Genomic DNA, 15336 nt, shown 5'->3' on the forward strand with positions numbered 1-15336 from the left:
AGCAATTCCACGTGTCCCCAGATGCGTTTGTGCTTATGTTGTCATGTTAATAGGATATAGGATAATATTGTCTTTTTAAACCAAGCAATACCTATAAACACTGTACTAGAATCGAAGCACACTTGATTGCATATTCAGGAACCAGACGTGATTTTGTAAGGGGGAGGGGAGAGGAGGATTCTCGTAGGCTGAGGGCTCAGCCTGGCTGACTGTTTTGAGATTGTTCCGGAAAGATGCCGTGCCCAGTAACAGATTATTATATTATGCTTTAATACTCTTAAAGAAATGCACTTTAATTTCAGAAAAACAATTTCAGCAGAACACTTTGCTTAAAAGAGCAGGACAATATAAAATAAAATCAAGTATTTGATTAAAAAAAAATATAGGAATATGCTTTGAAAGGCCCATACATTTTGTTAGTTCCTTGATAAAGGTGCCTGAAGTTAGAAATCCAGTACTTTATACCAATTAGCATAGATTGGTACCCATTTTAAGAAATAAATTTTATATGTAGGGGTCTTTTAAATGGCATCTAAATCCAATGCTCTGCTTGTATGAGGCTGTTGCGGTTATCAGGAGTCCAAAAAGAACCATGCAAAAGATATGCTCAACAAAAGATGCAATAAAACCCCTGGTTGCATGAAGGTAATAAAAGGCCACTGTATTTTATTTTATTTTCTTTAATAACCAGAATACAAAAATACAATATAATGCTAAAATTGTGTCTACTGCACATCAGCATACACCAAAATGCACACTAGAACCTTTTGCAGTTGTCCTGCTATCAAAAATATGAATCTATAGCTTTGCATCCTTCAAATACCTTGCAGGTGCTGCAGTCGTTTAATATATAATTCATATCAAAGAGCATTGCCAACAGATCAGTTTCAAACTAAAACTGAAAACAGAAAGCTAAACATTTCCATCAGTGGCTGTTTCGTATTGCTAAACCAGTTAAAGTAGGACCTGCTTGGGACAAATTAAGTAAATGACATTGAATGCCATTACAAAAATCTAGAAAAATTTTGTCATGAATTATCCAAAATTGTAGGAGGCTCTATTTATATCTTCTAGGTTTGGTCTTGCTCAAAGTTTGAGGTTTTTTTATGTATTTATTTTTATCAAATGTGTTTATTCAAAGTCATTTTGATACAGAACATTTTGAAAACATATATATATAAATATTATATATATTTCATATATTTTTTACATGTGTTAACACAATATATGTTTGGCTCATTATTAATTACTTTATTAATTAATTCTTTATTAGCCAACAAATTGTTAGTTGTAGTTTTAGTGGTCATATGTCCACACTTTCACCAATTAGGAGCCTACTGATTGGCCTCTTCGCTATCATTAAATTGATCAGTTAAAAACATGTTACCTCTCTTTATGTAGTTATTTGCAATATAGCAAAATGATTCATGGCATGCATAGTCTTGTTTGACATCGCTCATAACATGAAAAGCCTAATTAAGAAAAAAGAACAGCTTGTTAAAATTCTGGGATTGTGGTTAGAGGGAAACCAGCATACACATCATCACCCATGACCAAATGTGAGAGCCTCTGTTCACACAGTATTTTCAGTCATCACTGTCATCACACAATAATATTGCAGTTGGCTCAAATTATTTGTGTTCCTAAAGACACATTACACACACATGTATCCTAAGAATAATGCTTTGACTCTCTCTAAAAAAAGTGTGTTACTGAGCATAATGAGAGGGAAAAATGCTTTAAAAAATCTAAACATTTAAGATCTCAATCATCAATGTTGTGATTTTAAACAAATGTGTAAGATCACCAGTGAGAGATAACTGTGAAACTATTATTTCTGTTGGTGTGTAGAAGATTAACGTTGAAGATTGACATAGATTATACCCTGTGGTCTGTGTCTGTTGGGAGCACAATTAAACTGATGTGCCTGATGCGAATAAGAAATCATATCATCAAATCAGTCTTATTTGGAACCAAAAAAGGCACTGTCGTTATTCGATGTAAAAATGAAATAATACACTTTTCTTAAGGCATTTTTTTCTGCAAAAATAAGATTGTTTTCAGATCTTGTAGGAGTTGGAGTTGGAAGAAGAGCAGATTACAAACAACCACTAAAACGAGATAGCTAAGACCTGTGTTACTTGGAACAAAGTTTTAATATTATTAATATGCTTCTGGTTTATTTATCAGGATTCATAGCATATTCTAAACACCATAAAAAATCAATATGGGAAACATTCCCTCTAAAATATCTGTTCTGAAACTACAAAGCAGATTCAGAGTCAATGTTATGTTAAGTTCCTCAAAAAAAGTACACAAAAAGATTAGCATTAAGCTGCCAAGTTCTTTTATTTATCTTCCTTCTTGTCACTGGCTGAGCGAAGCTCTAATTAAAGCTCCAAAGTTAAAACAATTAATGGCTTCAGTAGCTTCTACTCTGGCATAATTAGAAGACAGTCATCTTCAAAGGTGTTTTAAATTAGGAGAAGGATCAAAACCCAAAACTGCAAATGATAATCTCCAGCTTGTTCTCATAAAGAGATCTGTGCTGAATACATAAAGCATCTCTACAGCTCCCCCTTCAAGAGGACCATCTATTGCTTGTTAAATCCATTCACACACTGGCACGTGGCGTGAAATAAAACTATGGAGGGATCCAGTTAGCATAAGTGCTGATTATGTGACCATCTAAGGAATATGTTAGCGCTGAAGCTAATATAAAATACACCTGCAATCCATAAGGTTGTCCTACACATGCTCATGCCAGTGATGTAGATGTCAGGAATGGTCCTGTTAATTTGAATTTTCCAGCTTAATTGGAATAAATCCTCAACCATCTCCATCAGACCCACTGAGGCATAGCAAGAAAGGTAATACAGAAAATGTACTCAACCAAGGCTAGTCTAACTGCTGGAATGTGTTGGAGTCTGTGCTGGCCACACAAGCAGGGGAGCTGTGCCATGAGATGGAGACAAACCAGCCAAATAAAGACCTCTCGCCCAAGGTGATGCTATGGGCAATTACACACTGCCTTGAGGGGCTGCTGGCCACAGCACGGTCATGGTCAGGGCTCAATATTGAGGCAATTCACTGCTGTGAGAACCAGTTTCAGTCAGAACAGTCCAGTTCAAATGTGTATTCAAAGGAGAAGAACACATTAGACATACTGATGAGAGAGAGAGAGAGAGATGGTGGTGGTGGTAAAAGAGATATTCCATTATTGCATGGTGTTACCCTTCAGTTCAACTATATGTTAACCATTGCTGAACATAGATTCCGAACATAAATCAAACATAAATCAAACAAAATTCCGAACATAAATCAAACAAAAAGAATACATAAGGCAGATCATCCATTCATTCCCTGGGAAAAAAAAGAACAAAAACATCTCTCCACTACTCACCCCCTGCCTCCCTCACTCACAGGCCAGCTCCACTACCACCTTTCTTTTAAATAACCCTCTAAGAACACACACCTGTACTGTGGACCTTGTGGACCAAATGGCTACAATTACCTTTGCTTTGCCCTACCAAACACTGGACAATACCATAGGGATAGACTGCAGGGACCTGCTTAGACACCTATTCTGGTGTCCTGAACAAGTCCAGAGAGAGAGAGAGAGAGAGAGAGAGAAAGTGAGTGGAAGAGAGCGAGAGGCTGCTGAAGAGAGAAACCTGGGAGAGGGGGGATGTCTGTATCCTGAGCCAGCCAGCACACTGAGTGAGGCGGATATGTGTGATTGAAGGCCGGGGACACCAGGCACCTGGCACCAGGCCTTTCTACCCTGACTGTTTATTCTCTGATTCAGCCCCGGTAATACAATGTGACAGTTATATAATGCAGCTATTATGGACAATGAAAAATAATAATGTTGCCTTAAAATGGTGACAGAGGATCAGCCTTGTGGGGTGACTGGGACAATGCACTAACATGCGTCCTGCCAAGGGGTGGGCACAGTCAGACCAATTCCCCTCCACTGACATGCTGCAGTTTAGCCTAAATGCATATTGAAGGCCCCTGGGAATTGAGATGAAATACAGGGCTGCCCTCTTATGTGCATATAAGACCTTTATATTCACAAACCCCATCATGCTCTGCTTCTGCTGTGGCTGGCTGCTGGATAACCACACTTATTCACTCATGACCACACAGGCTGTGGAGGCGCAGATACAGATAGTAGGGTTGTAATAAATGAAATAAACTGAAATATAACTGTTGGTATGTGTGTGTAAGTGTGGAGAAAAGTGGCTTCAACTTTCATCATATATGTACTTACATATACAGTAAGTTTAGTGAAAATGTATAGATGGCACAACCCTCCTTGCCATACTATGCCTTTTTTTTCTCTGTAGGGACTCTAATTGCAGCAATCAGTGGAGGAAAATGACCAATTATAAAATTAAGGACAGGCTGAAGAGCTTGTTGGCATGGGTGTGCTAGTTTCTTAACCATGGGTGTCCAATCTTATCTGAAATGGGCTGGTGTGGGTCTTGAGTTTTTGTTCTAACCAAGCATGAAAACACCTGATTCACATAATCAAGGTCTTGATTGAAGGCCTTGATTAGTTCATTAGTTAAATTAGGTGTCGTTGTGCTGGGCTAGAGCAAAAGCTTAACCTGCACTGGTTCTTCTCAGATAAGATTGGAGACCCCAGTGGTAATTGAATGATTAATTTGCATTATTAAGGTACTGCAGTGTGTTGATTGCTTAACAAGTGGCTTTAGAGAGTCCTATATCGACCACTTGGTGTTAAAGGATGGAGCAATAGGTTAGAAAAGAAGTCAGAAAAACTCCTGGGTTTAATTATTCTAATAATTGCGAGGGCATTTCTGTTGCAACCAAGAGCCTTACTGCTTTTGGCCCCAGAAAATCAACAAAAGTAGATTACAGATTAAGGGTGTGCATCCCTGGTCCTGGAGAACCGCAGAGTCTGCTGGGTTTTTGTTTCAAACCTACAATCAGCGACCAATCCAGACCCAATAAGCAAGGAGAGCTGAGTTTGCTGTGTAATCAACTGTTGTAAATGGTCAATTAAGTGCTGAGTAATAGCAAAAAGCAGCAGACCATGCATCAGTGCGGAGCCAGGGTTTCACACCCATCGGAGTCACTGCCAGGGGAGGATGAGCGCCAAGAAAATTAATGATGTCACATAAAATAAAGAAAATAATAATATCACATTAAATGGGGAGACCCAAGCGGTTCTTCTCTTGATTCATCGCTGACAAGTGAACAGCTTCCAAAGAAATCACCAGCTTCAGCATTAGCAAAAATATTGGTCATAATTGAAAGCAGTTTCAAGCTGCAATGCCTTCCTCAAGGTATTGTAACCACCGGCCGCATGGCTGTGGAAATGTGAAGGATTGTTTCTGTTGCTGTTTCAAATAGAAAGGAAATGACTGAAAAGGCTAAAACCTGTGGGAGAGTGAAAGTTTGTTCAGAGATAAGTAAGGGAGAACTTTTTTACTCAGTTTATGAGTAGGTAATGCAAATCCATTAAATCTCACATCCCAGGTGAACCAGGAACTTTCTGCCCTTGAATAAAAGAAGCATTTATGCTCTAGCCGGTCTTAACAGTAGGGTACATGGCTGAAATGTGATTTAAATAAAATTCAGCATGATGCATATCTTCAACATCATTAGGTACAAAGGGGGTGGTTTTTCTCAACACCTGTTCCACTAAAAGCATAAAACCAAGGTCACGGTAACTAGTTTCTTTGTTAATACTGCAGAATCCCTGTAATTATACTATTGCAGCAGTTCTGGCAGTCCAGGCCACTGACACAATCAAGTTTACTTGGGTGAACAGCATCATACGGTCATGGCAAATGGTGAGAGCAATTACGGCAGTGTGCAGCAACCTTAGGATTTCATAAAAATAGTCATTTACACTTTCTGGTCAAAATGCTATCCATAATATACATGGTATATAGACATTGGACTTAAAAGAAAAAAAATCTACGTTTCTTGGAGCTGTCCTACCTTTAATTGCTTCCTAGGGAAATTATACAATTATTTATTGCAGTTTTCAGGTCAATTCATATGAATTCGCATGAATAGCAGACATGTTCTAAGGTAACAGGGACAACAGTGGATAATTCCCACTTCTAGATTTTAGTCCAGCTTCTTCTATAGAAGCTGATTGTCTTCTAAAGAGCTTACAATGTACAAATGCAAGCTCAGGGAATGTGTGCAGTGTAGGACTTGGCAACTACAACTATGCCTTTAAGTTTAAAATATAGAGTGAGTAATTTAATTGGACATTTGGCAAAGAATGCAATAACTAACTTCAGTACCTCAACGTCTTCAGATATCTCTGCATATATCTCAACAGATTATGTATGGTATGGCTGCTTTCATTACTGCACTGCCCCTGTGTTATGCACAAATAAAGTCTTTTAAAAGATTTTTAAAAAACCAAATGTAATAATTTGACTGATATAGCAGGCTCATGGCTAATATCTCAAGTCTGCTTCCTAAGATAGCCAAAAACAACAATCTTTGGGTCAGCACAAGATTGAAGTTGGCAGCCCCTGAAAATGACTAGGAGCCACTTGTTGTTTAAATGAGAAAAGGATGGAATGAGTGTGAACTGTGATTCCATTAAAATAAATACAGGTTCTGCTGGCTTTAGCAGCCAGCAGGAAATTTTGCATCGGAATTGAGTGTTGCACAGAACTGGGGGAGACAATTCAGAGCGCTGTTTTGTAGACTTGCATTTCACTACCCCAGACATCGCACCTCACCTCGGGAGTCTCTGACAATCTGGCACCTGCTCCCTGATACCATAGAGTGGGTAAAAAGTCTCCCGCAAATCAGCAATGTGCACCACAGAAAAAAACTTCGTTTAGAAATGTGCATTATTCTGTTGCAAATTGACAGACATTCACAAATAAAAGTAAACACCTGCCATGCAAAATAAAATAGTGAAGACATGGGGATTCATAACACTGGCATCATCCCAAAATTAGTTTTACATTTCCCTGTCAACCACTTTCTGTGCATCTATAGAGGCCCACAGAGCTAAATAAATAAATACAGTAAACCAGCTCACAGACCATCAATTTCCATTACAGAAATGTCCTTCAATGCACAGTAAAAATGTAAGTCATAAACAGTTAAGTAATAAACACTGAAAGAGTTCACACTTTTGAAAAACAAAATAAAAAAAATGCTTGTTGACATTTGAAGGTACAGTACAATCATTTCTGAAATCACTACCCAAACCAAACAGCCCACCATCTGCTGTGGCAGGTATTTCAGCTAACAAGAATATTTTCACCGTAAGTGATTCACAAGGAAAAACATTTATACAAGTTGCACTACAAGCCAGTATTTGTGATCTATGACAGCATTGATCTTTGACTATTTTATTTTATTTTCAAGCCCATAAATATCTATGCCACTTTCAATTTGCTTCACTAAAACTGTGTGACAAGCTGAAGCGTGGATTCATCAAATGGACTTTATTCATTTATTAGCAAAGATTAAAGAGCGGATTTGCATTTGTAAATTGATGTGCCATTGATAAACCATAACAAACAAATTATGACACACGTGCGTGCTATGCATGATAATGAATCCCCTGGAGTACAGCACAGAATCTGAGCCTCTGTATTCTGCAGTGGACTGAGCACTTGGCATTTTGTTTCTGCCTGTCAGCTGAGTTGAGGCCGTTCTCCTGCTGTGACTGGAATTGGTGTGCATCTGGCCCCAGCAGTAACCAAGGAGGAAACGGAGAGGTGAGCTCTAGCAAAGCCTGGCTGAGCTCTACACATCCCGGCCCCAGCCATACGAGCCCATTCCACCCCACTGCCCTGTGTGACCGCTGCCCACAGTGTCAGCGAATGCACCACATGCCTGAGAGGGAACTCCAGACCGTAGAATTACATGGTTCTAACTGTCAATTTTGACAGAAGTGTGTGAGAGCCATACATATGTTGTTTATAGGGCACTAAATATATGTGTGAAGTTGTACACAAAAACACTGTTTAAAAGTATGAAGAAGCTGAAGCTGAATATCTCTAAACCACTCAGAATGCAGATAGAAGGAGCCGGCGCTGTTGCTGGGTTACCTGTCTATGATGGCGCACATGTCTAGACTGACGTTCTCAAAGGCCCCCAGCCTGTCCTGCTCCACGGCGTGCAGGTCGGCCAGCTGTCCGTCCACATGGATCAGCTGCATGCAGCCCTGAAAGGAGCGCTGTGTGGGCACAGGGCTGGAGCGCAGGAAGTAGCCTGTTGGGGTCAGAGGTCAGGAGAGGACTCAGACATATCTTCCACTACTGCAAATAAATACAAACCTTTTCCTCTAGGGTCCTCATCGCACCTGTCCCTGAGTTTCATTTGCACTTAGTTGTACGTCGCTCTGGATAAGAACATCAGCTAAATTCCTGTAATGTAACGTAATGTAATGTAATGGATCGCATTTTGAGCTTAGAATTGACATTATGTGCTATGATGAGTCTGAAAGATCTGAATTCAAGAATGATGCACAATTCATTGCTCATAAATAGTAAGAAGTTAATAAAATAAAATACATTAGAAACAGTCTATGCCTTAATAGCCAACAGTGAATTAATTAGCTTTTTCAAACAAGCCATCTCAAAAAACATCAGAATAAGGCACTTCATGTTGCACAAGTGTATTTCAATCCTTTGGGCAGCAATAACCTGAGCATAGCCTGCTATCTCTTGATAAGAAGACATGCACATCTCAAAAAAAATTATAATTTAAAAAAGATGTGTACTGTCATCTTCTCATGCTGACTGGCCATCAACCTCAAGGTTATGTGCCCCCTCTGCAGAGTGACAGTTGTCTGACCTGGAGCCATGGTGACACTTTCTGACAGTCCGGACGAGCGACAGAGACCATACTTACTAAAGCCACAGTGTGTGAGTTTCCTGGGGATGTAAATGTATTAACCTGTGCACCATGAATGCTAGCAACTGTACGGTCAACATTTGGAGGGCAGGATCAGCAGAGAATAGCCTCAATCACTTCATCCAGATGATCAAGCTTGAATAGCAAGTAAAACAAAATAAAACAAAAAGAAAATGCTTCAGTGGTTCGTAACACCACCACATCTGCCAGTGAGTACCCATCAAGCTTGACAAATCACAGATCCTACTTGATGTTTCACAGACAACAAAATCTGGAGGGAAGCCATTTGTTTAGGATGTTTGCAGAATCCTGATGTTTTCCCTGCGAGCGCCATGCTGTCATCGGAGTGAAGAAAAATTCCTCAAGTTTTCCGGGGACCAGCTGCCACGTCTGGCTTCCCCACCTGTCCAGGCATTTATCTGGTGAGCTTGGGGAGGAAGCACCCGAGTCAGAAGCTCCCTTTTCCCGTTAGGGTGTACCCGCGAGAAAGCGTGTCCTCGGATGACAATGTCTGATCTGAATGCAGAGGCTTGCCCCGGAAATGTCCACTCAGGGCTGCCTCACAGCTTTCAGAGCTACCTGGGCAAGTGCCAGGGGCTGTGGGTAATCAATAAATGGATAGACAGATCTCAGTGGTGTTGAGATGCAAGGCTCCAAACTACACTTCTGCCGCTGAGTTTTAAAAATCTTTCAGCCCATCGATGATCTGGAGGGGACCCACATTCCCTCTTGAACAGCCGCCGCGCTGAGCCCCAAGAAAAAATGTCTGGCAGATTAATGAATAGCCGCACGCCATGCATAATTCATAACAAGCTGATGAAATCTGAAAAATTCCTTTGGGAACGATACCAGGAAAACATCAATGCGAGTGCCAATGTCCATACACTTTTTTTTGTTTGTTGTGCCTTGAATGTCTACTGGGTTGTGATTCCTGAAACCGGACTTTTTTTTAGGGGAAAATAATGATTTGGGCTGTAATGGTGTCTGTTCTGAACATTTTGGTTAAAAGATGCTGTAGAACTCGTAACATAATGAACATAACTAATAAATCAGTGTATTTGAAGAGAGGCCTGGAGAACCATGGTGATTCATGCTAATACACATTTTGATTGTGAAACGTATATATATTATATATTCAATTGCTTTCATATCAGAATTGCCAAGTTAAATGTCACGTTCACTGGAATTGCTTAATATTATACTGATAAAGAATAGATTAAAAAGTAAATCAAGATAAGAAAATTCAATACATGACGGGTATATCTAAACTTTAATCCACAAGTAGATCATGAATATAATTTCATTAAGTAGTTAATAAATATTATGAAACTTAGGAAGTAACAATGTATTTCACTGAGAGATATGTTTTAATGTGTCTTTCAATGTTATTTTTCATATAATTAGGCTATGTATAATACAACAGCCTTTCAGGATTCATGCCAATCCACACAGCTAGGTAGTTAGTGCATGTACTGTATCTATGTTTCTATGTATTGGCTGTCTTTCGTGCAAACCCCTCTTCTATATTTAGAAATTCAATCTACAGTTGGCTAAAGTCAGTCCAACACTAATTTTTAAAGCCCATCACTAGAACAGCAAAACCATTCTCCGTAAAATGGGTTTTGGGTTTGGGAGATTGCACTGAAACAGAGAGCATTGAGGGAGAAGAGACCTATCCATACTGCCAACTTGAGACTTGATCCCAGTTCGATTACAATGGACCTTACAAAAAGGCACTGCAGATAAGAATCGTTTTGAGAAAACCTCAGTGTGAGTCAAGGAAATACTAAAGAAAGCTAATCGGACAGGTGCATGATACACCTCGAAGAGGTGAATGTGTTGAACACAATAATGTATTCATATGATGATTGGGAGTGTCTGAGAGCTTTTACAGCTCTCACAATAAACACACTGGGAATCATATTAAACCCAACAACATCACACATTTTCCTTTCACAGCAGAAAATTAATTAACTTGTGCTTTCAGAATTTTCATTTATTCCTTTGGGGATGTCCACTACACAAAAAAACCTCATCTCTGTCCACCATGGGCTTACTGTTCATTCAGCTTCTGAGTCAATTTCTTCTGAGTGGATATTTCTGTATTCCAGAGATGTCTATGCACTCACAGAGTCTAAACTCTTCTATCCTTCACTGTGTAATACTTGACCTTGCACAACTGGAGGACAGCGATAAAACACATATCACTCACAATGACACGCCTGACCTCAATTCTGGAAGGAAATGCCAAGATTAATAAAAAAAAGCCCTGCTCCGATCCAATGTGACGTCTCCTGTAATGAGAGCTGGAATATACGTGGCACATATTGACACTGCAGACAGTACCTTATCTTCTGCAAACATGTGTTACAGCCTTTTCTCTCTGCAATGATGGGAATAACAACGACACGAACATAACAGAGTGTTACTGTCGAGCGTAATTACTACCTTGTGTACTATTTCCTAGATGCCTCAGTATCTTGGTAGGTTAATGTACGCATGACTTATTACTGGAGCGATTGACACAAGCTATTCACTATTCATTGTTCAGGTCCCATATATAAAAACAAACAAAAACAGGATGTGATTATTTTGGCTTCGCTTCATTCAGTTCATGTCATGTTTTATTTATTTTGAGCTATAGGATATGTATATGGTTATGAAGGACCATAAAGCATTGAGCATGTGCATAGGGAAAGCTGACTTGCTGCCAAGAGAAGAAATGCATATACAGTAGTCTTCTGTACCAGCTAGAATCCTTTCATTGATAATTACTGAACAAATTTTACTAATAAATAAGAATCATCATAGTGATGGGAAATATTAGAATTATATAACGTTATATAACAATTTCTCTTCTTGTCCATTCATTCATTATGTACTGTACATTATGTATAATTTTATACAATGCTGTCGGTTATAATTATTATTTTTTCATCATGTTCTTGCCTTAAACTCAGCAAGGAAAAGGTTCCTCATGTAAGTCGTTCTTTCAAAACCTGTTCATTTGGAAAATAAATTGCCTTGAAAAGTTTGTGGGTGTGCGTGTCTGTGTGTGTCTGTGTGTGTGTTGTGCATGTGCACATACATGCGTATGGCTGGATATTCATACTCAGAAATTAATATAAGCAGGGTAATGAGGTTGCTTGCTGAGCGAAAACAGTAACCTAAGCACCGATGTAACAGAGAGGAAGCCCATTTCATTAGCAACCATAAGCACACAATCTAATGAAATGACTATTGGTTGTGCCCTTGCTTTCACCATTAGGGGCTGAATGCATGCTTATATTTGATGAGTATACTCTGTTACATTTGATGTGTGATTCCCCCTTGTGTAAGATCAAATCTGAAATCAAAGTTCATCAGTCTCAAGCACAATCACCGTGGTCCTAAAGGAATACTGTACCACAACAAGGAACACCTGGACACAATTTGCAAGAAGTCTTCTTCTCTCTGAGGATGAAAAATAATATTTCCACTGGAAGACTAATTTTATTATTTTCATCAATTTAAATCTGAATTTGCAAAGGAGATTAATACCTTGAAATTAATGAGAATTTTTAACATGGGTGGGTATTCTCAGTAGACATTGGGGTCAACCTATTCTTCTGTGCGTAAAATAAAAAGTCCACTATTTTTGAAATGGGAAGAAATCAGTTATAAACAAATTAAGACAGCAGTTATCTCCTCCCTATCTCAAAAATAACAATGATGGAAGATGAAGCGGTCGATAAAAGGAGAAAGCCTTTTTGATCTAATTTTCTGACCATTGCTGGGAAATCTGTTGTGGAAGCTGGAATTGGCCGGCAGCCTGAGGCCAGGCCTGTTGCTCTTCCTCCTTTAGTTCTTCAGAGAATGCCAGTGATAAGAGGCAGCCATACTTTCACTCAAAATTGATTGAAGGTTGATGGTGCTATGCACCGCACTCTACTGAATGTCAGGTTCCATTGCATTAGAGTATTATGCAGTTATTGATTTTTTTCATGGCCTATTTTTGTCTGTTCTTAACTGACAGATTATGAGGAGGCTGCTAGCTGGGAGCGAGGATGACCATTTGATAAAATACTGCTCCTGTGATTTAGTTGAGTAACCACTTAACTATGAGTAACGGCTCATTGTTAATAGAATAGAGCAGGCTAGAATAAAGTACCACGTGTCCACTCAAAATTAGCCTTAGGCTCCATTCCCCCATCATAATTGAATTGAAAAAGAACAGTGAACAATTTATTATTATTTAAAGTACATGCATATAGATCTGAACACAGCAGTATATCTTGTACTTATTCTAGACATACACAAATGCAAAGTTTGTTTCAGCACTGCTCCTCCAAAACAAAGTTAGTCACTATAGCAGTGAGTGACTGTGTATAATGTGCTGACAGAAGTGTGCCTCGAGCCGCACAGATAGCGCGCTATTCCATTTTATTAATATAACTCATTATGATCAGAAGAACTGTGCCTTTCCATGAATATAATGTAACATAACACCTACGACCTGAAAATAACTGTGGTGGGAACAAACTTCTCAGCTCCTTAGGACTCAGATCTGCTGTCTGATGACTCCCATTTAAAGGACATTTCTCAAGTCACTGAGTTTTAATGGAAGTTCAGTTAAATATGGTTGTATTCATACTTTTCAATGTATGGAAATTCACAGTGGCTTCTTCTTTAGCACATAATAGAGAAGTCATGGTATTGTAATGTAGATTACTTTGCACTTCCAGCTACAAAGACGTTCTTTGTAAAGAGTCCTCTATAGGTTGAGGCATTCAATTTAAAACATGGTTTTTGGGTAATGTTTGGCAAAATTTAACAGCAAATTAAACAATATAGCCTTTCTACTTTAAATATCTCCCCTATGTTTCAGCCTGTAATCAATCCTGACTGCTAGAGGTGCCTCTGGCAGATAGCCCCGAGGCTAGCATACACTCAGTAAACACATTATTAGGTAGACCTTTACATCAGCTAGTTAATGCAAATATTTAATCATTACATTACATTACATTATTGGCATTTGGCAGACACTCTTATCCAGAGCGACGTACAGTTGATTAGACTAAGCAGGAGACAATCCTCCCCTGGAGCAATGCAGGGTTAAGGGCCTTGCTCAAGGGCCCAACGGCTGTGCAGATCTTATTGTGGCTACACTGGGATTAGAACCACCGACCTTGCGTGTCCCAGTAATTTACCTTAACCACTATGCTACAGGCCGCCCCCTAATCAGCCAATCATGTGGCAGCACCAAAATGCATAAAAGCATGCAGATGTGGTCAAGAGGTTCAACGGTTTTTCAGACCAAATGTCAGAATAAAAAAATGTCAGTGCATAAAAGCAAATCCACCAGTCAATGGGATGGCTAAAGTCTTCCCACAATGGCTGCAAATCCCCCAGAGTGACTGTGCAGTGTAGCTGCGGCTCTGAAATGGAAAGGGTAGTGACTGTCGGAACATGATTAAATGGATGGATATGCATGCTTGTCTGAACTCTTCCATGGAAAATGCTGCAGCAATAAAATGGGTGAACAAATTCAATCAGGAATTCCCAATTTAGAACATAGTGCAGAAATATCTACCTCCAAAGTAGTACACGCCACCGGTATGAATTTGTATGGGGGTATTGGTCCGCACTGCAGAAGCATCGTCTCCATCAATGGTCAGCATGGCAGAATTCTCCTTGGCCAAAAAGCGCACATCATGCCACTGGCCATCGTTCAGTCCAGAACCTGCATCCAGGGGACAGTCAGTAAAGTTTTCACTTATTCACATTTTACACAATAAAATGTCCAACAGCAATCATATGAGTCCAGAACGGACTACATATACACCATAATAGTCAATTTAACACTGAACATTTTGCCGTGTACACGATTAGAGAAAATGGCTGAAAGAAGAAACTTCACTATACACTCACTGAGCACTTTACTAGCACCTGCTTATTCATGTGATTATCTAATCAGCCAATTGTGACAGCAGTGCAATGCATAAAATCATGCAGATACGGGTCAGGAGCTTCAGTCAATGTTCATTAGTATGGTGAAAAAACAAGATTACAAATATTTTTGGAAATGTTAAGCACAGTTAACACTCAAATCTGATTGTATGAATGTTTCATATGAATGAGGCCCAATGTTTTTATCCATACCAGTATATTTTATCCATACCAGAAACAAAATAGAAACTCATTGCCTATACCTGACTCCAGTTCTTAGTTGATTTTTGCAGGGCATAAGATTCAGCATGGCACATTATTAGAAAACACCCACCTTCAGGATTTGAACCACACACCAGAAGACATCTGAATTACTTCTGATTATATTTCACAGAATCAAACAAATTTGTTTGCTTGCTATCCAGCATGTGCTTGCACAAAACTGAAAGAGGATTACTGCCATGTATGAGTATATTATCAGAGCAAACACCAAACAAAGGAAGAATCAGTTTGCACAGGCAGCAGTAG

The 15336-nt window shown here is 39.2% G+C and overlaps 1 protein-coding gene across 1 annotated transcript in view; it reads right to left on the minus strand.

Annotated features, from left to right (window-relative positions):
- The window catches only part of cntnap2a (contactin associated protein 2a), a 329215-nt gene that overhangs the window by 123926 nt on the left and 189953 nt on the right, over positions 1–15336 (minus strand). Inside the window, exons 9-10 of the mRNA XM_061239599.1 lie at positions 14453–14602; positions 8073–8235 (exon numbers count right to left, since the gene is read on the minus strand). Coding sequence (XP_061095583.1) covers positions 8073–8235; positions 14453–14602 — 313 coding nt within the window. The remainder of the gene's footprint in view (positions 1–8072; positions 8236–14452; positions 14603–15336) is intronic.

The sequence above is a fragment of the Conger conger genome, chromosome 4, assembly GCF_963514075.1.
Source record: "Conger conger chromosome 4, fConCon1.1, whole genome shotgun sequence".
Classification (NCBI taxonomy): Eukaryota; Metazoa; Chordata; class Actinopteri; order Anguilliformes; family Congridae; genus Conger; species Conger conger.